The 25,043-nt window shown below is 64.5% G+C and overlaps 1 protein-coding gene across 1 annotated transcript in view; it reads left to right on the forward strand.

Annotated features, from left to right (window-relative positions):
- HMCN2 (hemicentin 2) overlaps nucleotides 1-25,043 on the forward strand; it is a 134,981-nt gene that overhangs the window by 37,870 nt on the left and 72,068 nt on the right. The window contains exons 15-24 of the mRNA XM_036022375.1: nucleotides 923-1,072; nucleotides 6,468-6,656; nucleotides 7,328-7,423; nucleotides 7,659-7,786; nucleotides 9,301-9,445; nucleotides 11,735-11,847; nucleotides 11,971-12,130; nucleotides 13,556-13,721; nucleotides 22,222-22,349; nucleotides 24,186-24,440. Coding sequence (XP_035878268.1) covers nucleotides 923-1,072; nucleotides 6,468-6,656; nucleotides 7,328-7,423; nucleotides 7,659-7,786; nucleotides 9,301-9,445; nucleotides 11,735-11,847; nucleotides 11,971-12,130; nucleotides 13,556-13,721; nucleotides 22,222-22,349; nucleotides 24,186-24,440 — 1,530 coding nt within the window. The remainder of the gene's footprint in view (nucleotides 1-922; nucleotides 1,073-6,467; nucleotides 6,657-7,327; nucleotides 7,424-7,658; nucleotides 7,787-9,300; nucleotides 9,446-11,734; nucleotides 11,848-11,970; nucleotides 12,131-13,555; nucleotides 13,722-22,221; nucleotides 22,350-24,185; nucleotides 24,441-25,043) is intronic.

Genomic DNA, 25,043 nt, shown 5'->3' on the forward strand with positions numbered 1-25,043 from the left:
ACGACATTCTGATACAACATGGATGAACCTTGAAAATGTTGTACTAAGGGAAATAAGCCAGACATTGAGGACACATACTGCAGGGTCCCACTCTCGTGAGATCCCGAGAGACGCAAACCGTAGGGACAGGAAGCAGACGGTGGCCTCCAGGGCCCGGGGGAGGGGAAGCCGGGACACACCCCCCGAGTGTCACGGGGACGGGGTTCCGACTGGGAAGAGGAAGGAGTTCTGGTAGGCGGTAGGCGCCCGGCCACGTGCGTGTACCTAGTGCCGCTGAACTGGACACGGAAAATGCTTCAAGTGGTAAACATTTGTGTTATGTATATTTTACCACAAACGAAAAGTTAAATTAGATTTTAAAGAGGGGTTCAGAACCCCGGAGTCTATCAGGCCTCAGGAGCCTGGGGGAAGGCCTTGGAGGGGCAGGGGTGGGGCGTTGCCCTCAGGGCAGCCCTGCGGGACCACCCCAGAACCCGTCCAAACCTCAGCCTGGATGGGGGGCAAAGGGTGGGGACCCCCCAGGCAGGGAGTTCTTGGCCGATGAGCTGTCTGTCACATGTGCAGGGACAGGCTGGGCCTCACTCCTGGTCGACCGAGGGGCTCTGGGCACTGGACCTTGCAGGGCTGACTTAATTTTTTTCCATCGTGGCAAATCCACACGGCAGACAATGCCCTGTTCACCGATTTTTGGTGCACAGCCCAGCGGCTTTAGCCACGGCCACACTGCTGCACAACCGTCACCGCCATCCGTCTCCAGGACTTTTTGCATCCGGCAAAACTGAACCTCTGCCCCCCTGACTTTTGGGGGGAACCTTCCCACTGTCCCCAGGCCCCAGTCTTGTGAGTCGTAGGGGCCCAGGGTCAGGAGGTCGCCCACGGCGAATGTGGGCCCTTGCCTGACGCCCTCTCGTCTCTGCCCCAGGGGGTCTGGAAGTGATTCTGGCCCCCGGGGACTCCAGCTCCGGGACTCTCCGGATCCCCGCGGTCCAGGAGAGGGATGCTGGCGTCTACACCTGCCAGGCTGCCAGCGAGCTGGGCGACGCCTCTGCGGAGATCCGGCTGGAGGTTGGACGTGAGTGCACACCCGTCCCCACCTGCCCGCCCCCCTCCGCCCGCTTCTGAGCAGGGAGGACAGAACCCCTCCAGGTCGCCGGCCAGTGTGGGGGTTGTGCCATGTGGCTCCCAGTGCTTGGGGACCAGGGAGGTCTGAGGGTGATGATGCATACCTTTTCCCTTTTTCCTCCGTGTTGAGTGTATTAGGGTGACTCAGGTTAACAAAATCGTACAGGTTTCATGCGCACAATTCCACAACACGTCATCTGCACACTGTGTTGTGTGTTCGCCGCCCCAAGTAAAGTCTCCGTCCACCGCCATTTATCCCCCTACCCCCCCTCCCCCTCCCCCCTCCCCCCAGTGCATTACCTCTCACTACGTCACAGTTGCCCCAGCGCTCTGTGGCTTAAAACAATAAATGTTTCTTATCTCTCAGCTCTGGAGGGCCAGGGTAAGCAGCTCAGCTGGGTGCAGCTCAGCTGGGTGCTTCTGTCGCCTGGCCTCCCAGCGTTGCAGTTCCTGTGCTGCCCTGGTGGGGGCGGCATCACAGGAAGGCCCGCCTGAGGCGGGAGGAGCCGCCACATGGCCACTGGTGGGAGGTCTCGGTTTCTCACCTTGAGGGAGTCTGCAGAGGCGCCTGTGACCCGGCGTCCCGGGAGCAGGGAGATGGGAGAGAGGGAGAGAGAGAGAGAAGGAATCTGAGTCCTCAGAGCCCGGGAGCAGGGAGATGGGAGAGAGGGAGAGAGAGAGAGGAGGAATCTGAGTCCTCAGAGCCAGCTGCAGTCTTGGAAGTGACCCGCCATCACTTCTGCCAGTTCCGGTCTGTTGGTGGCACACACCAGCCTTGGGACATGGAGAGGTGGGCAGGCCGCACAGGGTGCGGCCCCCCGGGGGCAGCCCTCACTGGGGGCCACCTCCACAGAGACAGGCTTGGGCGTTGTCATCCTGAGACCCCAGCTCTGGTCTTGTCTCACCATCTGCGGGTTTCGACCAAGTCATCACTGACCTTCGGTTTCCCCCAGCTGACCACACCACTTTCTGTCTGTCCTGCCTGGCCATGAGGGCTCAGTGACATCGGGCACAGAATGCTCAGCATGGGGTCTGGCTCATTGCACCTGCTTAATAAACGAGAGGCGAGCACCCCGGTGTCACAGGCGGGGAGTCTGGAGTCTTCTGTGGCCAGTGCACGGCCTTGGCGGTGGGAGCCATGATGACTGAGTCCCAGGCCGGGGTCCAGGCGCCCGGGGCTGCTTGGAGGTTGTGGGCACCGTTCCTTGGCATGCTGAGTGGGGCAGGGCGGGCTGGGAGGCTTTGCTGCAGCCGCAATGGGAGAGGCAGGTGCTGGGAGATCCGGAACGTGCAGAGAATCGAGAATGTGCTTTTCTGGACTGGGTGGGCTGGGTGGGCCGGGCTGGCAAGGTGCTCCGGCAGAGACAGAGCCCTGGGGGGAGCAGGCCCAGTGAGCTGGGTCTGGCCCTGGGGGTGCCGGTGCCATCTCAGGGATCCCCCTAGGTTTGGGGTGCCCTGAGCTTTCATTCATTTGTTCCATCACTCATTCCTCCAACACGGGGTCGCCAGGCGACCAGGCCCCGTGTCGGGGACACGACAGCGTCTGCCTTTGCGTTGCTGGTGGGTCTGAGAACATGTAGAGCACCGAGTGTTTGCAGGTGGCATCCTTGGAGCCTGGGAAGGGGCCGCCCCAACCCTGGGGACGTGGGAAGGCTTCTTGAAGGAGGCGATGTCCCAGCTGAGCCCGGAGCAGTCCGTCGGGTGACGAGCTGTGGAGCAGTGTTCCAGGCCAAGGGAGCGGCGTGTGCAGATAGATCCCCCTGGGACAGGAGGAGCCGGGCAGGGGGTGAGACGACATCGAGAGGGTGGGGGGAGGGGCTGCGAGGCGGTGGCTGCCTGCTGCGGGTCACTCCCGGCCCAGCCTCGGGAGCGGGCCGGAGCCCAGGCGTTGTCCGCGGGGGTGGCGAGAGGTTTCAAGGAGAGATGTGGGCTCAGACGTTCCCCGCACAGCTGGGCTCTCCGGCGGGCAGGGCGGGTGGGCAAAGATGTGCCCTTAGAGCCTGGCTATAACAATAAAGGTATAAGCTGACACTTGTACGAATTTGCCTTGTGCCAGGGCCAGCTCTGAGCAGAGCTCATGTACCAACCTGTAATCCTCTCACCCCTTTAGGGTGAAGGCTACTGCTATCCCCTTTAGAGATGGGGAAAACGAGGCACAGAGAGGTTAAGTAACTTGTCCATGGTCACACAGCTGACACGTGGCACAGCTGAGAGCTGAATCCAGGGTCTCAGCCTTTAGTCCCGGGACTTGACCCTACTGCCCACCAGCAGGGAGAGCCTGGACGTTGCTCCCCACTCTGAGCCGCGGGCTCCTCATCTGCCCGATGTCTCGGGTGTCGTGCGAGTGAGTGAGCGATGAGAACGGCCTGGAACTTGGGGGGCGCTGGTCAGTGCCACGGTCCTAGGGATCAGGCAGTAGGATCTGGGTGAGCGGAGGGGATGCTCCGGGGTGGGCTGCCCTTGGCATTCCCACGGGCAGCCCCCTGTTGCTCCATGTCTGCTTATTTCTTTGGGGCCCAGGCTGAGAGGCTGCCCAGCCCTGTCATTCGCCTGCCAGCCATTGCCCTTGGGGACCATCTGCCCACGTCAGAGGGGGGAGGCAGCTGGCATCCTATAGGCAGGCTTCTGGGGGCGCCGGGCTACTGTGACCTCTGGCTTTCAGGCCAGGGGAGGGTGGACAGTGGCCTGGCACCTGTGTGTCGGGCAAGCTGGCCTGGCGGCAGTGGTGGGAAATTGAATTTCCTGCCCATCTGGATGGCAGCTGCGGCCCAGCCTTTGCGGCCAGGCTGGCAGAGGCCTCCCGGCCAAGAGCGGGTGGGCCCCAGGCCCACTTCCTGCTGCTGAACTGGAAACCGTCTTCCCAGTGGCATTTGGGGGCACCTCAAGGCGGGCAGCCTCCCCCGACAGGGCAGCCAATCACTGTGTGTGTGGACCAGCCTGCAAGGGGCTTTTGCGTCGGCTCTGGATCTGGCATTCGGCCGTCGAGTCCTGGATCCGTGTCCAAGTCCCGCTGTTCCTTTGGCCAAACGATTGACCTCCCTGAGCCCCGCTGTCCTCAGCCGTGACATGGGCATGCGATAGGAGCAGAGCCTGCGCGTGGGGTCTCTGAGGGGTGGAGCGAGACCACGTGTCTTATCCGGGGCTCCCAGGGGGACGCCCAGCATGCCTGCAGTTGGCGGGCTGGCTGACCAGGGCCCGCGGAGGCAGAGTGAGGTGTCCTGACTCCCTGACCACCCCCCATGTGGTCTCCTGTTCCGGCCCACAAGGGGACCAGAAGACCCTCAGCTCTGGCATCTGGGGGTTGTGGGGTCCCGCCTATGTGGGGGCTCCAGTGAAGTGTGGGGGATGGCCATAGGGGAGGGTCAGTCAGGGTTTCCTGGGCAGGGTCTGAGCCTGGGATCCGGCGGCTTTGGGGTTCACCCTGAGGGGAGACACAAGAGTGGGGTGCCGCCCTGGCTGGCGAGCAGCACGCTGACCCGAGTGCACAGAGGGACGCAGTGTCGCGGTGTCCAGAGTGTCTCGGTGTCCAGAGCCTGGGCCGCAGCAGCAGCCGCCCTCGGGCCTGGGCCCTGACCCCAGCCCTGTCCTGGCTTCAGGCTGTGCCCTGGGGCCGGTCCTTTGATCCAGCCACACACACGTCGGAGTCTGTGTGTGGGGGGGGGGGGGGCGCTGTGGCGGCACTACTCCCTGAGTTTGTCGGGACCATTCATGACATCACGTTCCTGAAAGTGCTGTCCTCGTTCCCTGTTCCTCGGTGGGCGTTCGAAACGCTGCCGTTTACACCTCTTACTTGCTGGTTACCACAAGGGTCTGTCCCTTCTCAGGGGGATGGACGTTCAGCCTGGGAGGAGAACGAGGAGGAGAAGCCTCCCAGGAGCCCGGGTTCAGGGGCCAAAGCCGGCTGATGGGGGTCTAAGGAGGGACCGCAGGTGGGAGGCCTGCCTGGAGGAGGGAGGCTTGAGCTGGGCCCTGGAGGCTGGCCAGGTGGAGTGGAGAAGGCAGGCAGGCTTTAGGGGCACCGTCCCTGGGGTTGAACTTCAGCTCTGCCCAGGATGGCGGGGGTGGCATCGCTGTGCCCCAGGGCCAGGGCCCTGTGGCGCCAGCCACCCCACTGGGGCGAGCCCGGGCAGCAGCTTTCTGGGGCTCTGCGCCCGGGCACTGGGACCCCGATGAGAAAGGTGAGCGGGTGGTGCCCGGGGTGGGGTCCAAGACTGTCTTCCTCCTCGTCGTAATTTCCCTCGCTGTGTTTACGTCTCCCTGTGAACATCGCGCACCCCTGAGGCCGGGAGGGAAATCTGATGTCACGGTTTGGACGGGCAGGGGAGGCTTCTGGAAAGAGATGGGAGGAATGGAGAGGTGGAGGGTTTTCCATGGTGCTGGACGAGAAGCCTTAATGAACGCCCAGGGGACCTTTCTGGCCGCGGGTCTGGGGACGGGGGCCTGAGGCCAGTGTCCAGAGGCGGCAGGGACAGGGGCCCGGACACGCCCGGAGTTGGACCCGCTTCTGGCCCACCAAGGGTCGAAAGGACGTGAGAGTCTGTTCTGGGAAATAACTTGTCTCTCCTCCCCGGCTATGAAAATAAGACCGCGCTCCGGGAAAAACGTTTGGAAGAAGCATCGCAGTCTATCAGCGGCGGTTCACTTGGGCCTGCGGGGGGGGGGGGGGGGGGGGTGCGGGGCAGAAAGAAGAGAAGAGACTGGTGTGCGTGTGTTTAAATGCGTCCTGCCTCGGGCGAGCAGGGAAGCCTCGGTCAGAAACGTCGTCCCGGAGTGGCTGCTAGCGTGGCCTTTTCACCCCCGGGGGCCGCCGTCGGGATCAGAAAGCGCGCGGTTGTGTTGCTGGTGCGAAGTGTGTTTCGATCGTGCGGCCGTGTGCTGCGTGCTCCTTGCAAAAACCGCGGCCAACAGAAAGACACAGGGAAGAGGTTAGAGATGGCTGTGAACACCCCGCGATGCTGGCCCTTTGGGTTGGCCCACACTACACTGAGGGGACCCTGAACATGGCCACTCAGGTCCAGGACACCTGCTAGGGGAAGCGTCCTGTGGCCCGGGATGGGGCGACGTGGTCGCAGAGGCCCCTGTGGCCCCTCGGGGTGGGCTTCCCGGGAGGCCTCGCTGCCAGGACCCCACACAGGCCTACAAGGCGGGTCGGCAGCTTCCCGCTCCTGAGAGCTCTCCGGGGGCGGGTCCCCCCAAGTTCGGGCTGGCCTCGGAGCTTCGGGCAGGAGTCAGCCCCAGGTCCATGAGGGTCGGGCTAGAGGTGGGGGGGGACTCCCAGTGATGGGAGACAGTCCCCTGGGGCCGGGTGGGGCCAGCTGCCACAAACGATGGCCGCCTCCCTGCAGATGCGCCCCGGCTGGTGGACCCACCCCGGGACGTCACCGTGGAGCTGGGCAGGAGCGCCCTCCTGGCCTGTCGCGCCACAGGCCGCCCGCCCCCGATGGTCACCTGGCACCGGGCAGACGGCCGGCCGCTGGAGCCCGGGCGGGGCAGCAGGACCAGGCAGCCGGACTCAGGAGTGCTGTTCTTCGAAAGTAAGAAATTGGGGGGACAGGGGTGGGCGAGCAGCGGGGACAGGATGGCTTCTGACACCCTGTGCCCCCAGTCTGGGTGGCCGGGGCAGGACCCTGGGCCCCGGCGCTGACCGTGGGCGACGCAGGGTCACGTTCAACTGGGTGACTCTGGCCAGGTCGTCTCACCGCTCTGAACGGTCATAATAACGATAATGGCCGGGCTACCGCCTGGGTTTGAGGACAGGCCACCCTGCGGGGCCTTGGGGTGGGTGACACACATGTGACACTAGCGCAGTCCCTGACACACGTCATAGGTCTTACCCGTCGTCCTCACCACCATTGTCGTCACTGCTCCTGCCAGAGCCAGCGTGTGCTGTGTGCCAGGCTGGCTGCTGCTGGGCGCCGTGTTCACGTCACCTTGCTGACCCCCCTCCCCAGTCACACTACCAAGTGTTGATGAATTGTCCCCATTTTACAGATGAGCAAGCTGAGGCCTTCTGCCCCTCCACAGCCTGGCTCTGTGCCCCGCCGCCCTCCTCTCTGCCCCCCCAACCCTCCCACCTAACCTCTGGGGGGCCAGGCTGTGCTGAGGGCTCCCTCTGCGCCCGGGCGAGGGGCCTGGGTTGGGGGGGGGGGTCGCTGGAGCCAGGGCGTGCCCCCAGCAGTCAGACCTGCCTCTTCCTGCCCCTCAGGTGTGGTCCCTGAAGACCAGGCCCCATACATCTGTGAAGCTCAGAATGTGTTTGGGAAGGTCCAGGCGGAGACCCGGCTGGTGGTGACTGGACATGGTTCGCTGGGGGACCTGGAGGGGCGGGGGAGGGGGGACGGAGGTGGGGACACTCCAGGGGGCATCCCCATGGCCACCCATCCTTTGGGACAGACGTGTCCAGGGCCGGGTGTTCCGAGAGGAGCACCTGCCGCCCTGCTTCCTGGGCGGGTCCCTGGGGAGGGGAGGGTGGAGCCTCCTCCCCACAAGACCACCCACAGGGATCTGGAGCGACCGACACTGTCCTCTCCCCACAGCGCCCCCCCAGATCGCCAGCAGCGCCTCCACTGTCCGGGTGCTGGAGAGGCAGCCGGTGTCCCTGCCCTGTGTCATCCTGGCCGGGAGGCCATTCCCCGAGAGGCGCTGGCTCAGGGCTGGTCGGCCGGTGAGTGTGGGCTCCCCTGGGCGTGGCGGGCGGCGGTGCTGGGTGAGGGAGGGGGCTGCCCCACCCACCCCTTGGCCTCCACTTTGCTGTGCCCCTGGTTGGGAATATCCTCTTCCTTCCCCCCTCTCTTTCCTGTCTCCTCTGCCGCCTGATGATGTGCTGAGAGCGTTGTCCCCCTCGAAGGTCCGGCCCCCCTGGAGCTTGGTGGGAGGGTCTGGCCCCTGTCAGTGCTGAGGTCCGGAGCAGGGGGGTGCTGGGGGCTCGGACATTGTGCGCCGGTCACCCCGTCCTGGCTGCGGGCTCAGCTCTGACCCCGGCACGGTGACACTGCCCGGCTGCCCAGCGCAGTGCCCACACACGGCACACGGCGGCTGCTTCATCCCTGTGCCTGGGGCTGCTCCCCACTGTTTTCTCCTCTTCCCCTCTCCTGGCTACTCCTTCGTCACCTTGCCCTCCATCCTTCTGCCCTGTTGGCAGATGTGCTGGGAGTCCTTGTGCCCTCGAGGCCAGAAAGAGGTACCCTCACCCCCAGTTTACTTCAGAGCACTGGAGACACCTGGGGAGGCAGCAACTGTGTGGCTGTCTTTCTGTCCCTGCTTCCTGGTCCGGGCGCCGTTGTCCCGGCTGTGGTGCTGTGCAGTGTGCGTGTGTTACAGACACTGGCTGTGACAGTGACTCACGGTCAACCCGTGTAGTTAGACGTGACCTGCGGCAGGCCGTGGATGGGAGTGGGGCTGGGTGGTGAGCACCCTTCCTAAGTCGGGGGTACGTAGGAAGGAGTGGCCCTGAAACTTACCAGTGCCGGGACAGGCCTGTTTGTGCTCAGGGGGCACACCGGGCCCCTTGCCTGCGCAGCTGAGGCGTGCCAGGAGCAGAAAGGCCCTCCAGCTCGCCTGGCCCCAGAGGGCCTGGTGCTGCAACGTCCAGGAGCCGAGTGTGCGGCCAGGCTCACGGGGTGGGGACGGGAGGCCACAGGAGGGGCCCAGCCTGGTCTGGCTTTCTGGAGGTCGCCCCAGGCCCGTTCTGGATCAGTGTCGCCTGCTCACGGGGCCCCGGGCGGCCACCAGGAGCTGCTCTCCCTGCTTCTCTCACCGGGACCCCATCTGAACCACATCTCTGCTCTGTGCTCCTCTCTTCTCTCCCTGGGGCCTCGGGGTGGCGGGGCCTTGGGGCTCCAGCCCTTGTTCAGGTGGCCCCGGCCCTGCACTCCCAGGAGAGGCTCCTCCAACCCGGCTGGGGGCAGACATCTTGCCCTGCCCAGTTGGCATGGGGAGTGGGGTGGGGGACATGCTGGGGGTCAGGCCCACCTAGCCACGAGAGTCTGTGGGGGTGAGGAGTCTTAGGGAAGGGGTGGGGGCTGGGTGGTCATGGCCTCACCCTCCATCCCCCACTAGCTCCCCCGCCTTCTGCCGGTCCAGCCTGTACCCTGCTGGCCGGGCATCTCTGAGGGCTCTCTCTCGGCTGGCTCTGAAGGGGGCCGGGGGTCCAACCTGGCACCTCCTTGCCCTCCCCAGCTCCCGCCCAGCAGCCGGCATTCCGTCCGAGCTGACGGCAGCCTGCACCTTGACCGGGCGCTGCAGGAGGACGCGGGGAAGTACAGCTGCGTGGTCGCCAACACAGCCGGCTCCCAGCGCAGGGACGTGGAGCTGGTGGTCCACAGTGAGTCCGGCGGCCCCAAGGCCGTGGGGTGGGGCCGTGGACGGCCAGGATTGGGGAAGGCGGGTGCCGGGACTCGATCTTGAATACCTTTGTTTAAAGAGAAACATGCACAAGTCGTAACCACTGGAGGAAATTTAGAGATTGGACAGGTAAGTAAAAAATACTCCCGTGACGCTAACAGCTAAGAAGAGCCAGAATAATGTTACCTCTTGGTGTGTACCTTCCTACTGTACACACCTGTGAGCTGGCACACACACTCTCGTATATAATAAACTGTGTATAATATAAATCATGTATTTTTACACCAATTACATGCATGCATCTACATTTCTAGCCATCAGTCTGTACATTCTTTGTAAGCACGTGCCCGTACATATTTCAGAACCAGGCAGGGACCACAGGGTCATACCCCGGTCCACAGCCCGAGAGTGTCCCCTCGCACTGTGTCTGTGACCCTTTTCCGTTAGTAAGTCCCCAGAAGCGTTGGTTTAAGGCCGCACACCCTGCCGGGATGAGACTCTAGTGTCTAACCTGCCCCCCGCAGGGACGCCCCGGGGAGAGAGGCCCGGTACCCCACCTTGGCCCATGTGGCCCGTCCTTGCTCAGGAGCAACCCCTCACTGTGGAACTGAGTTCTGAGTCACGGGGGTTGCCCACTTTTAGGGCTTTCCGTGTGTCTCACCCCGTTACTCTCCCACTCACAGCACCCCTCCACCCAGGTCCCGCCGTTTATTTTAACGGAAGATGAGGAGTTTAAAGGAAGTCTGATTATCGTTTGTCCTTGACCAAGGATGTTAACGCTATCTTTTTAAAAACATTTGTTGTTTTATGGGTGGTTCAGTGATAGAATTCTCTAAAAACATTTGTTTCGTTTTTTCCGGGGAAACTGAAGTGCAGGAGGAGGCTGGGTGCAGAGCCCGGGGTCTCGTCTCCCCAGGACCCCAGTGGTGGTCAGGGGCTGGGCACAGGCCCCGCAGAGACCTCACTCACTTCATTTTTGCAACTGCTCCAGGGCATGGGCTTTGAGAGACTCGTTCTGGAGTTCAGGAAGCTGAGGGTCCGAGCTGGGGAAGGGGGTGGGGGGGGGCTGCCCCAGGTCACAGGTCAGCAAAGCACGCAGCCTGGGCAGAGTGCGTCAGCCTGTGGCAGCCCACCGGCAGCCCACCGCGATGGCCCAGCCTCTTCGGCGGGGCGGCGTGAACCTCTCCGCTGTTCCGGCTCCCCTCCCGACTCTGCCCGCCCCTCAGACACCCGTCTCTGCGCCCGTGACGCTGGGCGGAGCCTGGGAGGGACGCGGCTCTTGCTTCCACCTGGACTTGGGCTGCGACTGTTTTCTGCCGTTTCTCATCTGGCCACCCCCAGCGAGCGGGCAACAGAGCGGGGTCATGTAGCTTGTTTTGCTGATCGAGGAACATGGGTGCCGAGGGCTGGAGTGGTTTTTCCTGAGTCCCAGGGCACGGGGAGGGCAGGGCGGGTGCCCGGGCGCACTGCCCTCTGACCCTGAGTGGCGGTGGCCAGGGGTCCCCTGTGCTTTGTCCTCTACTGCTGAAATAGTTGTTTTTTTTTCCCCCACTTGTGATGCAATATTCAGAACAGAGAGTTTACCATTTTAGCTATTTTTTTAAACCTTTAATTTTTTGTCAAGATTTTATTTATTTATTTTTAGAGAGGGAAGGGAGGGAGATAGAGAGAAAGAGAGAGACATCAATGTGCGGTTGCTGGGGGTTATGGCCTGCAACCCAGACATGTACCCTGGCTGGGAATCGAACCTGCGACACTTTGGTTTGCAGCCCACACTCAATCCACTGAGCTACACCAGCCAGGGCTCCATTTTAGCTATTTTTAAGGGCACAATCCGGTGGCATCGAGGACCTTCCCGTGGTTGCATAACCACCCTCTGTCCGTCTCCAGAACTGTCCAACTTTCCCAAACTGCACTCGGTCCCCGGGAAACCCCGTGAGACCCCCATCCTTCCCCAGCGCCCGGGCCGGCAGGCTGCAGGCCGTCTCTGGACTCTCCTGTTCGGGCGCTGCGGCTCAGGGCAGGCGTCCCGCAGAATCTGTCCTTCTGCGCTGACTCATTGCGCCGGGCATCCTGTTTCCAAGGTCCGTCCGTGCTGCGGCGCCTGATTTTCGCTCCCTGCTAAGGCCGAACGCAAGGTTCACCATGCGCACACCATGTAATGCATGTCCGTCATCTGTCCTCGGATATTTAAACTGTTTCCGCCTTTTTGCCGCTGTGAGTAATGTCACTATGAAGTTTGGTTTACGAAGTGGTTTGTTTTTCCAAGTGCCGCCTCGAATCCAGTCCCCCGCCACCCACCATGTCACCAATGAAGGGGTTCCGGCCTCTCTCCCCTGTGTCGCCTCCGGAGTTCCCACCCCCACTGTCACCTGGACCAAGGTAGGCGGAGCTTGCTGCCACTGCGTGTAGCAGGGGCTGGCCCAGCGCCTTGTGGGGAGGGGCGTGATGCCACAGTGCCCTGGGGTGTGGGCTCTGCCCATGTCCCCTGTCACTGTGCCACAGGAGAGCAATGCCCTCCCCTCCGGCGGTCCCCACTACAACGTGAGCAAGGATGGCACCTTGGTCATCGCCCAGCCGTCTGCCCGGGACGCGGGGGCCTACATCTGCACGGCCACCAACGCCGTGGGCTTCTCCAGCCAGGAGATGCGGCTGTCTGTCAACAGTGAGTGCTGGCTGCCCTGGTCCCGGGGGCTCGGGGCTTGGCAGGAGCCTGGACCCTCCGGCCTTACCTGCACCTCCTGCACCCCGGTTGACCCCGCCTCTACATTCTCCCCGTGTGAAGGGCACATGGGCCGAAGCTCAGAGCACGGCCCCCGGTCGAGTGGACGTGCTCTGAGAGCAGTGCCCGCTCACACGTAAGCGAAGTCACGTGGTCTCCCTCTTTCCCTGTCTCCGCCCCAGGCAGCTGCGGGGGTGGGGAGGTGGGCATTCCACCAACAGGCTGGAGACACACAGCCCTACGCTGAACCCCACTTCAGCACGCCCCTCGCCAGCCCCTCCCCGTGATTCTCTGAGCCCCAGACCCTCTGGCTTCCTTTCAGCCTGTTGCAAGGCCACGGCCTCAGGGCCTTGGCACGTGCAGTTACCGCTGGTCAGAATGCCCTCCCCCCGCCTCTGGGCCCAGCCGGAGTCTCGCATCTCTCCCATCCGTCAGATGCCAGCTCCCCCGATGCCCCAGGCTGCGTCCAGTCGCCTTGCTGTGGAGGGCGGGGTGTCCCCTTTGGGGTGCCCGTCCCAACTCTGACCACATAAGTAACCCGTGTGAGCTGTTTGCCACCAGGGTTCCCCGCGGGCCCTCTGGGCTGAGCACAGGGGTGGGACCCGTCCTCGCTGCCCTGTCCAGTGGTCAGCCCAGAGCTGGGCCTTCAGAGCTGCGTGGACGAGTGAGCAGACATAAGCCCGTCTTTTGTTATATGCACCCACGGCCCGAACTCTGGCACCCCTCTGACGGAGGACGTACAGGGACACACGTGCGGGCCCCGTGGGCCTCACTGTCCCCAGCTGGCTGGCTTGTTCAGTGGTTGGTGCTCGGACTCATACTGGGTGCCTCCAGTGCAGGAGTGCCCGGCTGGGAATGCGGGGGGGCATAAGGAAGGAGGGGTTCGGGTAGTCTGTGCCCCCAGGAGCCTCCCACTTGACAGGAGAGCGAGGTGGTGGGCACAGATTAGTAGTACAGCCCCCCAATGGAGTCGGGGGAGGCCAGAGGGAGTCTGGTGTCGCCTGGTGGCTGAAGTCCTGGGGCTAAGTGGGATGACCTCGGGGGCCCGGTACAGAGAGGAGGAGGAGAAAAGCTGCCCCAATGTCCTCAGGGAAGGAACGGCAGGTGAGGAGAAGCCAGAGGGGTGTAGATGTGGGGACAGGGGCAGCCGCATCGGAGCTGCCACAGCACGGGGGTACTGGGGGAACCAGGGGGTCTGAGCCCACCCCAGAACCGGCACCCTCCTATCACAACAGAGCTGCACCCACCTCCGCACCTCCCAGATGGCAGTACCGCCTCAAGCTTCCTGGGGGGTTGTTCTGGTCCCCTCAGGGCCCCGTCCTGTGGCCCTCGGACCTGCTCATAGTTTCTGCCTGTGTCCACCAATAGCCAAGCCCAGGATCCACACGAATGTCTCACATGACACAGACCAGCCCCTGAGAGTCACAGCCAAGGCCGGTGATGAGGTGACCTTGGACTGTGAGGCCCAAGGCTCCCCACCCCCATTGGTCACCTGGACCAAGGACTTCCGCGCTGTGCCAGCCGTCACGGACAGGTAACCCCAATCGCATGGGCTTAGCCTGGAGAAGGGGAAGAGCTCGGGGTTCAGGGGAAAACCAGCCTCAGGCGGCCTGTGGCCCAGGGGGTGTGAGGACCCTGTGGGTGCTCCCAGGGGGTGTGCGTTCACCTGTGCACATGGTGCCTTTGTCCCTGGGTCCCCCAAAACCTCTGTGTGGACCTCCAGAGGGGCTGAGGACGCACAGGGTGAGACCCTTTGGGGATCACAAGCCCCTGGCGTTTCCTGCCCTGCTGCTGGGTGTCGCACATGGGCTCCTGCTACCTGCATGGCCGCCGTGCTGCCTGAGCCAAACCGAGGCTCAGAGAGCTGGGGTGAGCCGCTCACGGCGCCCTAGTGGCAAAGAGCAGCGCCGTGGCTGGGTCAGCCTCCTGACCGTGACGTGGGCTCGGTCCTCGCCCGCTCCGCGGCCCATGTGTCTGGCGACTCAGCTTCTCCCAAACTGTCACGTGTCCTGGGCGTGGAAGGCGGCTGGCCCTTCGAAGCCAGGCCGCGCCCCCCCAGACGGGGTGGGGGTGGTTCCAGACGAGAGAGCCTCGAAGCTCCGGGGGCCCTTGACCCCTGGGGTGGGGGAGGACGGCTGCAGCTCTGGCCGGTGACATCAGCGCTGGCGCGGCCTTTGAGAAGTTCCAGACTGGGGAGTGCTGTGCAGTCCCCCCCCGCCCCCCTCCCCCGACACCCACACACGGTCCCTGCATCCCAGCAGAACATCTGTTTGGTGAGTCCGTCCAGTCCCCGGCACCCGCACCTCAGTGCAGCGGGGCCTGTGGCGTGGCTGGGGCTGCAGCGCCCCCACCTCAGGCCCTGTGGGCGGGTGTCCCTGCAGCTCCGTGTCCTGCACAGGGTGGGGGCGGGAGCCGGGGGAACCCACCTCTGTTCCCAGAAAGCCTGGTCCTAGCCCCTTGGCCGGGGGTGGGGGGTGGCTGGGAGAGGGTGGCCTGCGGCCCGGTGCTTATCGGTTGGGGACTCTTGCTGAAATGGGGGCCCGCATTTCCCCTTTGTTCACCCCTTGTTGTGATGCGTGGAGACAGGTCTTCGGGGAGCCATAAACCTGTGAGCGCCGCTTTGGCAGTCCTTGAGTTCTCCCCTGCCCTCTGCACTTCCCGCTGGCTTCCAGCTTCCTCCCGAGATTTATGAGATTCCGGGGGTTTATCGAAATGAGAGGGAAAAGAGGCCTGGGGACGGAGCCAGGCCAGGAGCTCCGGCCCAGCTGGGTCTGTCGCGGTGGCTCGGCCCCGGGTCTCCGTCTGCAAAGCGGACTCTGTGCGAACGGTGTTCGCGCGACAACACAGTGATGGATGCGCGGGCCTCGGCGCGTCGGAAATCGCTCCTCTGGGGCGCATCTGCTGCTGCTGCTGCTGCTCACGCACTGGAGCGTCGTTCGCAGCTTTTACAGACGCACCCGTCTGTTCTCCTGTCTCGTTCTCGTCCGCTTGTCTAAGGTCCACGTGCCGTACGGTTGTAAGTTCTCGGTATATTCGGAGCTGTGTGCTCATCACCACGATCAATCCCGGAACACTCCCAGCGCCCCCCACAACCCCCCACTGTAAGCCCCCATACTAATCGCCAGTCTCTTCCCATTCCTGCCCCGCCCCCAAGCCCAGCCCAGCCCCCGGCAACCACCAGTCCGCTTTCTGTCTTTGGATGTGTCTCTCCTGGGCGTTTCACGTGGACAGGATCCCGCTGCATGGGCCCCGTTCACTGGGCATCGTGGGTTTAGGTCCACCCACGTTGCAGCGTGTACCGGCACTCGTTCGTTCCCTTTCGTGGCTGGGTCGTACCCCACCGTGTGGGCAGACTGCCTTTGCCAACCCAGCCGCCCGCCGAGGAGCGTTTGGGTTCCCGGTTGCCGGCGGCTGTGGGGAATGTTGCCGACTTTGGGTTGCATTTAAAGTTCTTGTAAGCTCCCTCGCAGGCTCGGGCCCCTGGTTCCCGGGCCTCCCTGTCCCGTCTGTGTGGAGCGCCCAGCGGCTGTCGGGCAGCTTCCCCACTCAGGCCCAGCATGGCCTTCCACCGACGCGGCTCCCCGGCTCCCCACGGTCACTGGGCCTTTCACCCAGAAAATGGAGAGTAGGAACCCCTGGAAAACACACACCGAGGGGCAGTGCAGCACAGGCGTGGGGGTGGGGGAGTCGGCCTGCTCTTCTGGTCTCCCCTCCTCTCCTCCTTCTCTGCCGCCGTCCCCAAGCTCCTCCGCCTCAGAGCTGCCCTCTGGAAACTGGCGAACTTGCTCTGGGGGCCGGGAGGGGCTCCAGCGCACCCCCCCTCGGTGGGAGGTGCTAGCTGCTCACCCTGCTTTCCTCTTGGCTGGGCCGTGCTCCCCCCACCTGGCTGAGCCGTCCCCTCATCCGTGGCGGCTCCTTCCTGCCATCCCCGCTGACTCTGCGGTGTCATCGGGCTGAGAACCACCTTGTGGCCCAGCCTCTGAGGCGTTGTCCTCCATGTCCCTGTAGGCAGGGCGGGCCCTCGGCTGCTAGCGGGCCTGGAGGTGGGTGTGATGAGTGCGTCACACCCGGCGCGCTGAGGGTGAAACAGAAGCCCATGGGGCGGGGAGAGCTGGGGTCCGGGCCTTCCGCTCCCAGGGCTGGGCCTGCCACAGGCTCACACATGCACAGACACACACATAGGTGTGCACACGGATACCCATGGACATGCACATGGCAGGTGTGTGGGCCCATGCCAGGCGTGTCTCTGGAGGGTCTAGAGAACCCTCTGAGCGCTCAGGGATCCGTGGCCCCCAGGTCGGAAGGTCCTAGGGGAGAGAAGGCCCCCGGGGTTGGAGTGGCCACGCCGCCGTCCAGCACCGTCAGTGTGCATGGCCCTGGGCAGCTCTTCCGTGTAAACGCTTCTGTGGCACTGAGCTCCGTCCTGCACTCGTCACCGACTCTTTCCTCCCTCGACCCGTTTCCTTGATTTGTCCTGGCCCTGTGACTGGCTTTCCGTTTAAGGACAGCGTGACATTCCCGGGCATTTGTCTCTCGTTGTTGCTAGGCAACCCCTCTGAGGCGTGAGCACTGGGGCCAGTGTTCGGCGGCAGTGAACGGGGCTGCTGGCCCGTCTCTGCGCAAATGCTTCTCTTTATCTCCTGGTCGTCTCCCCGGGGGACAGTCCCGTGGCAGACGGCTGAGTCAGGGTGGGAACGGTCACCGAGTCCTCCTGACCCCCTGGAACAGCTGTTCGTGGAAAGCCCGAGTGAGCGTGAATTCACAACTGCAGGTGGTGGGCTTTTTCGAGCTACTTGAGTGGCCAGGACTGTGCGGGACCCACGTCGTAGAGAGTGGCCACGGGGGGCCAGGGTCGAAGGCCTGGGGTCCCCTCCCGGCCTTGCCCCCATGCACGGAGTGAGCCTGAGCAAGACCCTGCCCCGCTCTGAGCCCCAGTCTTCCCGTCTGAGGGATGAAAGGGCTGGACAGGCAGGGGCGGCCAGAGCGCGCTTTGTGGTCCTGCTCCGTGATCCCATCGGGAAGGCTGGGGTGCGGCGCGTTTCCAGGCAACAGTGTTTGTTTGCGGCTCTGATGTGTGGCTGGGACAGCTGCTAGCGCTCCTGGCCCGGCTCAGGCTCCCGGCGGCAGCCGGCCAGGGTCCCACACGGGGGCCAGATTCAGCTGCATCGGAGGGGAGGAGAGGGGACAGCTGCCGAGGAGTGGGCAGTCGGCACCCCGACCCCTCTCTGGCCCAGTTACCCCAGGGCACAGCGGTGGGGCTGCAGCTGGGGTGCTTGGCGGCCCAGGAAGAAAGCTGCATGCTCACTGCAAGGCAGGGACGGCCCAGGGGCCCCTCGGGGGTCTTCACCTTGGTGGGTCCTCGCAGCTCCTTGTTGCCTGCCGGCCTGGTAGCTTTGAGGTCTCGGTCTTGTCAGCCTGTGGCCAGTGGCTCTCTTTCTGGAAAGCTCTGCAGTGAATTAAGCTTCTGAGAGAACCATGTGGGTCACCACAGCGGTCAGCAGGGCGGGAGGAGAGCGCAGGGCGAGTCCCAGACCCGCCCCGACCAGCTGGGTGGCCGAGAAGCCTCTGCAAACGGGGCGACGTGGGCAGGACCGAGCAGGTGTGGCTGTTGGGAACTGCGGGCGAGCGTGTGCGGGAGGGTGCTCCACGGTAGGCGGCACACAGGACGTGCCCCCCAGCTGACAGCCACCCCAGTTGGCACGGCTTGGTGCGCGTCTCACGGGGTTGGCACCTTCTTCCTCCCTCCCCTGTGTCGTCATTCGGCGGCTGTCGGCCCCACTGCCCGAATTCTCCACCTCTACTTCCCCATGTCGTGGGGCTCCCTCACAGGGGTCTGGTGTAGGCGGGGCCCCAGCAAGGAGAGGAGGGGCAGGGTGGCCGTGGGTGGGTGCAGGTCCCCGCCCGCTGGTGCGGGTGGGTGGGCCCTCGCCCAACGCCGGCTGATGCCGCCCCGGCTGCCCCGGCCCCAGCCTCAGCAGGCATGGGCACAGGGTGGGCGTCTCTGGTGGGCTGGGTAACTGTGGGGACAGCCGTGCGTTCACAACCTCCGATCCTTCTTCTGAGAGTGTCTGTGCCCCGGGGGTGAGGTGGACGGTGGGTCCGTTGGAAACAGGGACACTGGGACAGACCACGTGGAACACAGCCAGAGGCACGAGGCGCAGACAAGCCAGCCGGCTGGGGCAGTCCGAGGACAGGGGCATTTCCTCCGCCCCCGCCTGCTCACCCACTCCTCCGTCCCTTCATTCCTCAGGCGGAGAGGGGGTTGAGCTGGGCCGGCCGAGCTGGGAGCCAGGGAGGGCTCCGTGGAAGAGCCAGGCAGAGCCTGGCTGCCTTGAAGGGGCCTGGGGGGCAGGAGCGTGCTCCGCAGGTGGGGTGGGGGCAGAGACAGTGTGAGCTCAGGTGGGAAGGGGCCGTGTGCGCACAGGCTGCTGGGATTTCTGCCAGATACATATTGAGCACCTGCTGTGGGTCAGGACCCGTGCTTCTGGGCTGGGACGCGGCAGGGGCCTGGGCACACCTGGCCGCTCCCCTCAGCTAGCCACCTGGACGTGACAGGTGGCCGCAGGTGCGATAAGTGCCGTAAGGGCTGTAGGAGCCTGCACCTGGGGGCCGGCTGGCTCACCTGAGCCACAGAGGATGAGAGGGACCAGAACGGGGACCTGAGCGAGAAGGCAGTGCTGGGAGCGAGGTGGGCCGTGTGGCCTGGGGGTCCGAGTCCCTCTGAGCACTTTCTACCACGGGCCTTTTGGTCCCTCTGAGCAGGTGGGTCCCCCTTGGGGCTCGCAGGCCCGGAGGGACCCCCCCCCCTCCACCGGCATCTGCGTGGTTGTGTGAATGTGGGAGCTGACAGCCAGCGAAGGCTGAGGCCCAGTGGCTGTCATAAACAGGAAATTCCCCGAGAATCTGGGCGCCACACTGAGCCATCTGGACACTCGCGCCGCCGCGGTGGACAGCTGCTGCTGATTACGCCGCACGCACACAGCAGCTCTGTGCGCCCTGCTGCTTCCCGCTTCTCCCGGGGCCCTGGCCCCGCCCCTGGGCCGCAGCCCCCACACCTGCCGGCGTTTCTGGGAAAGTGGAGGGGGCGGGGCGCTGGGTCTCGAGCCAGTTGCGATGGGGAAAAGTGGAGGCGGCTGTGGGAATTCATAGGCTGCACCTACCAGCCTTGGGGCAGCAGGGCAGCCTTCCTGGAGGAAGTGATGTCTAAGTACTGAGGTTAGAGCAGGCGATATCCAGGTGAACAGGCGGTTCCCATTCCTTTCAAGGGCTTAATGAGGGAGGAGGCAAGGGGTTCTGTGGTCTTCAAAGTCGCGGAAGGCAACCTCGGAGACGAAGGGGTCCGGAGCTGCCTTTCTGCATGCGAAGGAAGTGGTTTGGAGCTGCACAGCACGGCCGCGGCAGACATGGGACCCCACACCCAGAGCTCTGTTCCGCAGCCCGGGCCTCCTTTCAGGGCCCAGGCGTCCCTGCTTTGCCAGCTGAGGTTTGCCAGAGCGAACCGCATCCCTGCCCCGAGACTCTGTGTGTGCGCTGCAGCCGCTCATGGATCTGGCTCTGGTTAGGGGGATATCAGTGTTATTCGGCTTAAAACAGAAAGAGAAATGCCACGTGGAGGGAGTGGAGCCACGCAGGGGAGGTGCTCACCTGTCCCTGGGACGCACACGGGAACTCGCAGCCTTTCTCCTCCACCTCGGACCTGCTCAGGGCTGCTGGGCTCGCTGGAGACTGGGGCCGAGGGCCCAGGGCCCAGACCCCAGACCCCAGACACGACAGGTGGGGCCTCTTACCCAGAGCCGGGCTGTGGGTTTATTGAGCACTTACTATGTCCTGGGCACCGTAGGCTTTGCGTGCAACATGTCACTTGGTGCTCGCCATCTCCTGTGACTCCCGACGAGGACACGACGGCTCAGGGGGATGCAGCCTTTGGCCCAAGGTCAGCCTGTCAGGGGCAGAAGGGCGGTTCACGCCGGGGCCCCTTGCTGGCACAGCCCCACTCCCTTCTGCTCTGCTGTGCTGCCACTTCTCGGGGTGGGGACACTCCCTCTGTCCCTGGGCCGTGCTCCCAAGGGGTGGTCCCCTGACCGCCTGCCTCGGAGCCCCCCCGGGGCCTCGGCAAAACCCCATTCCTGCCCCGCATCGGTCTCTGGGCGGGGCCGGGGGTCTGCGTGTTCACATGCAGACAGGAGGCTCCGACGAGGGCCCTGCCCTGCAGTCTGAGCGGTGAGGCCTCTCCCTGCACGAGCCGATGGCATTCCATCCGGGGCCCGGGACTCCGGCTGCTGTGCGTGGGGGTGGGAGCCACTCAGCTCTGTGTGGGGAGCTCTGGCGGTGACGGGAAGAAAGACGAGAATGAAGGAGGGGTGGAAGGAAGGAAAGAAAACATAAATGTTTCAATGTCCACCAAAAGGAGACGAGATAAATCAGTTGCGGTGTGGTCACACGAGGGAACACTCCAAGCAGTGGGAATGGATTAATGAGACCTACATGTGTATCTACGATGCCATTTATGTGTTTTAAACCGGACAAAACAGCATCACGTATTGTTTATGGATGCTCTGTTGTCACCGTGGTAACAGCTGACCTCGGCCGAGTGCTACCCTGCTCTGGGCGCGGGGCTGTGAATGAGGTCATGCAGCCGCCTGCACAGCGCTCTGAGGGGCGTGAGCCCCGCTGCCGCCGCTGCGTTCCGTGGGAGACTGCCGGGGCACAGAGAGGTGACGTGCCGGCCCACCTCGCACAGCCAGCCCCGGCACCCTGGGCGGCCCGGCCCACTGCCAGGGCCCTGGAGACCATTGCCCAGTGCGTCACTTACCACTGACCTCGGAGAACTCGCCCCTGCTGGCTGTTCCAGGCAAACCGGAGGAGGGGGTAGCTGGACAAAGGGTTACTGTCCCACTTTACAGATGGGCCACGGGGCCCGGCAGGGCAAAGCGAGTGACCCACGGCCACACAGAGTGTGAACTGCCTGCGTGAGCGGCCTGTCCGAGGAGCACACGTCCAGCACTTTGCTTGCAGCCGCCCGGGAGGTGGGGATTACTGTCACCCCCACTTTGCAGGGGAGGAAACTGGGGGTCAGCAGCAGCAGCAGAAGGGGGAGTGGGGACCAGGCCTGGAGCCTGGGCCTGCTGGGCTCTAGAGCCCGGCTGTAGCCCGGTGAGCACAGGCGGGGGGTCGGAGCTCCGAGTCCCCGCCCCCTAGCAGGCCACCTGCACTCGGGGCCAGCCGGGGCCAATGGCCGCAGCTGCCCTTTCCGGGATCAGGGGCTTCGAGGAGCCAGCACGTGTGGTGGTTACATCATGTCTGCAGGGGCCCCCAGGGTCCGACCCAGCTGCACACGCCTGGCTGGGGGTCCCGGACCCCTGGGGGTGGGGCTAGGTGACTCAGCAAGGTGGGCTGGATGCGGGAGGGCACCGACGGGCCTCCCCAGCTTCCCCCCAGGGGCCCCGCATGGGGCTGGACGGATGACCCCGGAACCCTGGATCTGGGGCCCAGCTCGCCTTGGCCCTTAGACAGAGGGGCCTCGCGCTGGCTGGTTCCCCCCAAAGCCACGGGAGGGGCCTCCAGACGGAGCCTCGTCCTCCCACCCACACCCAGGGGAGGTTCGAGGAACGGCACGTGTGTGCGTTAGCGGAGGGGAGGCAGCAGCTGCTGGGCTGAGCCCATGGGGTGGGGGGGGGGGCGCTGGGCGGTCTGTTCACCAGCCCCTGCCCCTCTCAGTGTGTCCATGTTACAGACGAGGAAGTGGGGGCTCCATGGGGGCGCAGGGACTTTCCTCAGCCAGCTGGGAAAGGCTCAAAGCGTGGACTTGACCCGAAGCTGTCAGACTCCTCGTTCAGTGCTCTCTGTTTCTCGGGCGGGGTGGGACCTGGCCTTGGCCTGGAAGCCAGGGAGGTGGAGGCAGGGCAGGAGGAGGAGTGAGGGGTGGGCGGTGGCACTGCTTTCGTCCCGGCGGGCTTCCCGGGGAGGTGGCAGGTTCGAGTGGGTCTTGAGGCCTGGGGTCGGTGGGGATCTCACGAGCGCTGCCCCCCCCGCAGGTACCGCCTTCTCCCGTCGGGCTCCCTGCGCGTCGCCCAGGCCCAGGCCGGGGACAGCGGCCTCTACGAATGCAGAGCCAGCAACCCCGCGGGGGCGGCCTCCCAGCGCTACGTCCTCGGGGTGCGAGGTAGGGCCCCGCTGGTGGCTCCTGTCATGCCCGTGGGCCTGCCCGGTGCCCCTCCCTGGAGGCCGACCTGCCCGCTCTGTCACCTCTTCCTGGGGTCGTCGGGCACTGCCCTGTCATCCCCACTTCCTGTCTGCTGGAGCCGAGTCTCCCCTCCCCCTCCTCCCTCCCCCTCTCCTGTCCCAGGTGCTTGGGGCCTGGACATGCTGTTGGGAGGCCCCCTGAGCACAGGGGGCGGGGCCTAAGGCAGTGGGGGCTCGGGGGTTGTGAGAGGGACCCACAGAAGGTTCTGGTTCCCGGCCCATCTGGTGGCCTGGGCCCCATCCACAGCAGCCAGCGGTGGAGTCGGCCACCTAAGAGGCAGGGGGCTTGTCATCTGTCCCCAGGAGCCCGAGGAATCACAGGTGGGGGGTGGGGTGTCGGCCACCCATGGCCCTCGGGCCACATCCGGCCCCCCTCCTGCTTCCATGTGGCGCACAGTGGAGAACAGTGTCTGTGCGTGTAAGGGGGGGAAAGGACGATGTTTTGCGACACGTGGGAATTATATGAATTCCAGTTCCAGCGTCCACTGGTACAAGTTTTATGGGCATTCCTTTACCTTTTGTCTGTGGCTGCCTTCACGCCCGAGGGCGGAGTCGGGTAGCTGACACAGGGGCCGTTTGGTCTGCAGAGCCTACAGCTTTTGCTCTCCGGCCCTTGACAGAAGAAGCTGTGGTTTCCCAGCTGAGGTTTCCCAGCCCAGGAGAGATGAGGCAGCAGGGGCAGGGCTGGGCTGGGCTGGAGCCAGGCTCTGCCACCCACGAGCTGTGTGATCTCAGGCCAGCCGCTTGGCCTCTCTGAGCCTTCGTGTCCTCCTCTGTAAAACGCGCATCCCACGGCTGTCAGAAGGGGTACTGATGACGTCAGGCGCTCAGCCTAGTGGAAGCTGTGATTTTCAGCGAGGGTGGGGTGGCTGTGGATGAGATGTGCACGCCTTGTGCCCCAGGCCACGGGGCTGCTCTCGGCCCAGGGGCCAGGGGCCCATGTGGTTTTTTTTTTCTGGGCTCTTCCTCCAAAGCTGGGAAGCAAGTGGGTGTTCCTCAGTTTCCCCCTCAGGCCCTGGATGCTTGTCCCAGTCTCCCGTGCAGCACCCAGAGCAGGGCGGCCTGTGGGGTCCAGGAATTTTCCTGGACCCACCTGGTCCACAGCCCCAGAAGGCTGCCTGGGCCCCGGGTCCCACAGGCCAAGGGTCGGGGCTGCTCTGGCCGCGGCAGTGGGTGGCTCTGGCCCAAGTCACAGAACCTTTGAGAGCCTCACCTCCTCGCCCACCCACAAATGGGTGTGGCCCGACCTGCCCCTGGAAAGGACAGAGTGGGAAGGAGGGCAGGGCTGTCACTTGAAAACACTCAGGAGACAGAAACGACCACCACCAGCCTCCCCGAGCTCAGGCAGGGAGGGGTGGGGGCGAGCAACAGCAGTGACCGGCTACTGCACACCGGGCGCAGCCAGGGGGCCGGCCCGAGCCGCTGTTTCCATCCCCTGGTGACTCTGTGAGGAGGGGAAACTGAGGCTCTGGCCGCGCAGGGTCCTGCGGCCGCAAGGGGCGGAAGCTCCTCCTCTGTGCACCTGCTGCCCCCCCCGCTGTGCCATCTGCCCTGAGTCAGCCCCGCCCCCCCGGGGCCTCAGTTTCCCCATCTGGCACTAACCGATTTCCCAGCTGGTGGTTATCAAACGGTGTTGGGTGCGCTTGGGCCCGGTGTGGGGGTGGGGAGGGGTTGGGGAAGTCTGTTTCACAGGCCTGGGCTCTGGGAACCCCTCACCCAGGGCCCCACCTTGAGCCCGTCCCTGCCGCCCTGTCAGTCCCCCCGCAGGTGCAGCCGGGCCCTCGGGTCCTGAGGGCCCTGGCGGGGGAAGCGCTGGACTTGAACTGCGTGGCCGAGGGCACCCCACCGCCCAGGCTGACCTGGTCCAAGGACGGGGTGGCCCTGCGGGGCGGGGGGCCCGAGGGCTCCATCCATTTCGCAGCCATTCGAACCTCCGATGCCGGCGTGTACCGCTGTGAGGCCTCCAATGGCGCCGGGGCAGCCTCCTGGGAGCTGGAGCTCAAGGTGCTGGGTGAGTCCCTGAGCCCCGGAACTCACCGCTCCCACCTTCCCAGCCGTGGCCTGGGCTCCCGAGGGGCCTGTCTGCTCTTGGGGCCCTGGGCCTGCTCGGCCCCTGCCCTCCTCCTAGCCCCTAGCCACTGAGATGTCAGGCAGCCTTTGTCAGCCCCGAGGCACCCGGTCCTCTGGGGTGGACAGAAGGCTCCGTGGGGTGGAAAGAAAGTGACCGAAGAGCAGGGCATGTGCCCCAGCCCCGCTCCCCCACTTACCAGCTGGACAACCGTAGGCCAGTCATTGGCACTCTGACCTCAGTTTTCTCACCTGTGAAGTGGGTTCGATAATATGCGAGGTCAGCGAGAGAAGGCGAGCAAAGCGCCTGGTGCATACAAAGGTCTGGGCCGTTTTCACTGTCGTGAAGTTAAACTGGCAAAGAGCAGCGGGAGGGGCAGGGCAGGGGAGAGCGATGTTTGCCCGAGCGGGTGATAGCCCGAGCTTGGCCCCTCGAGCCCACGTGGCCCTGGTGACTGCGAGTGGCCACGCCGTGGGGGGCCAGCCAGCCCCGCCGGCCCTGACTCACCCGCCCTGAGGCCGAGGGCCAGAGCACGGGGCTTGCACC

Source organism: Phyllostomus discolor, chromosome 3 (assembly GCF_004126475.2).
Source record: "Phyllostomus discolor isolate MPI-MPIP mPhyDis1 chromosome 3, mPhyDis1.pri.v3, whole genome shotgun sequence".
Classification (NCBI taxonomy): Eukaryota; Metazoa; Chordata; class Mammalia; order Chiroptera; family Phyllostomidae; genus Phyllostomus; species Phyllostomus discolor.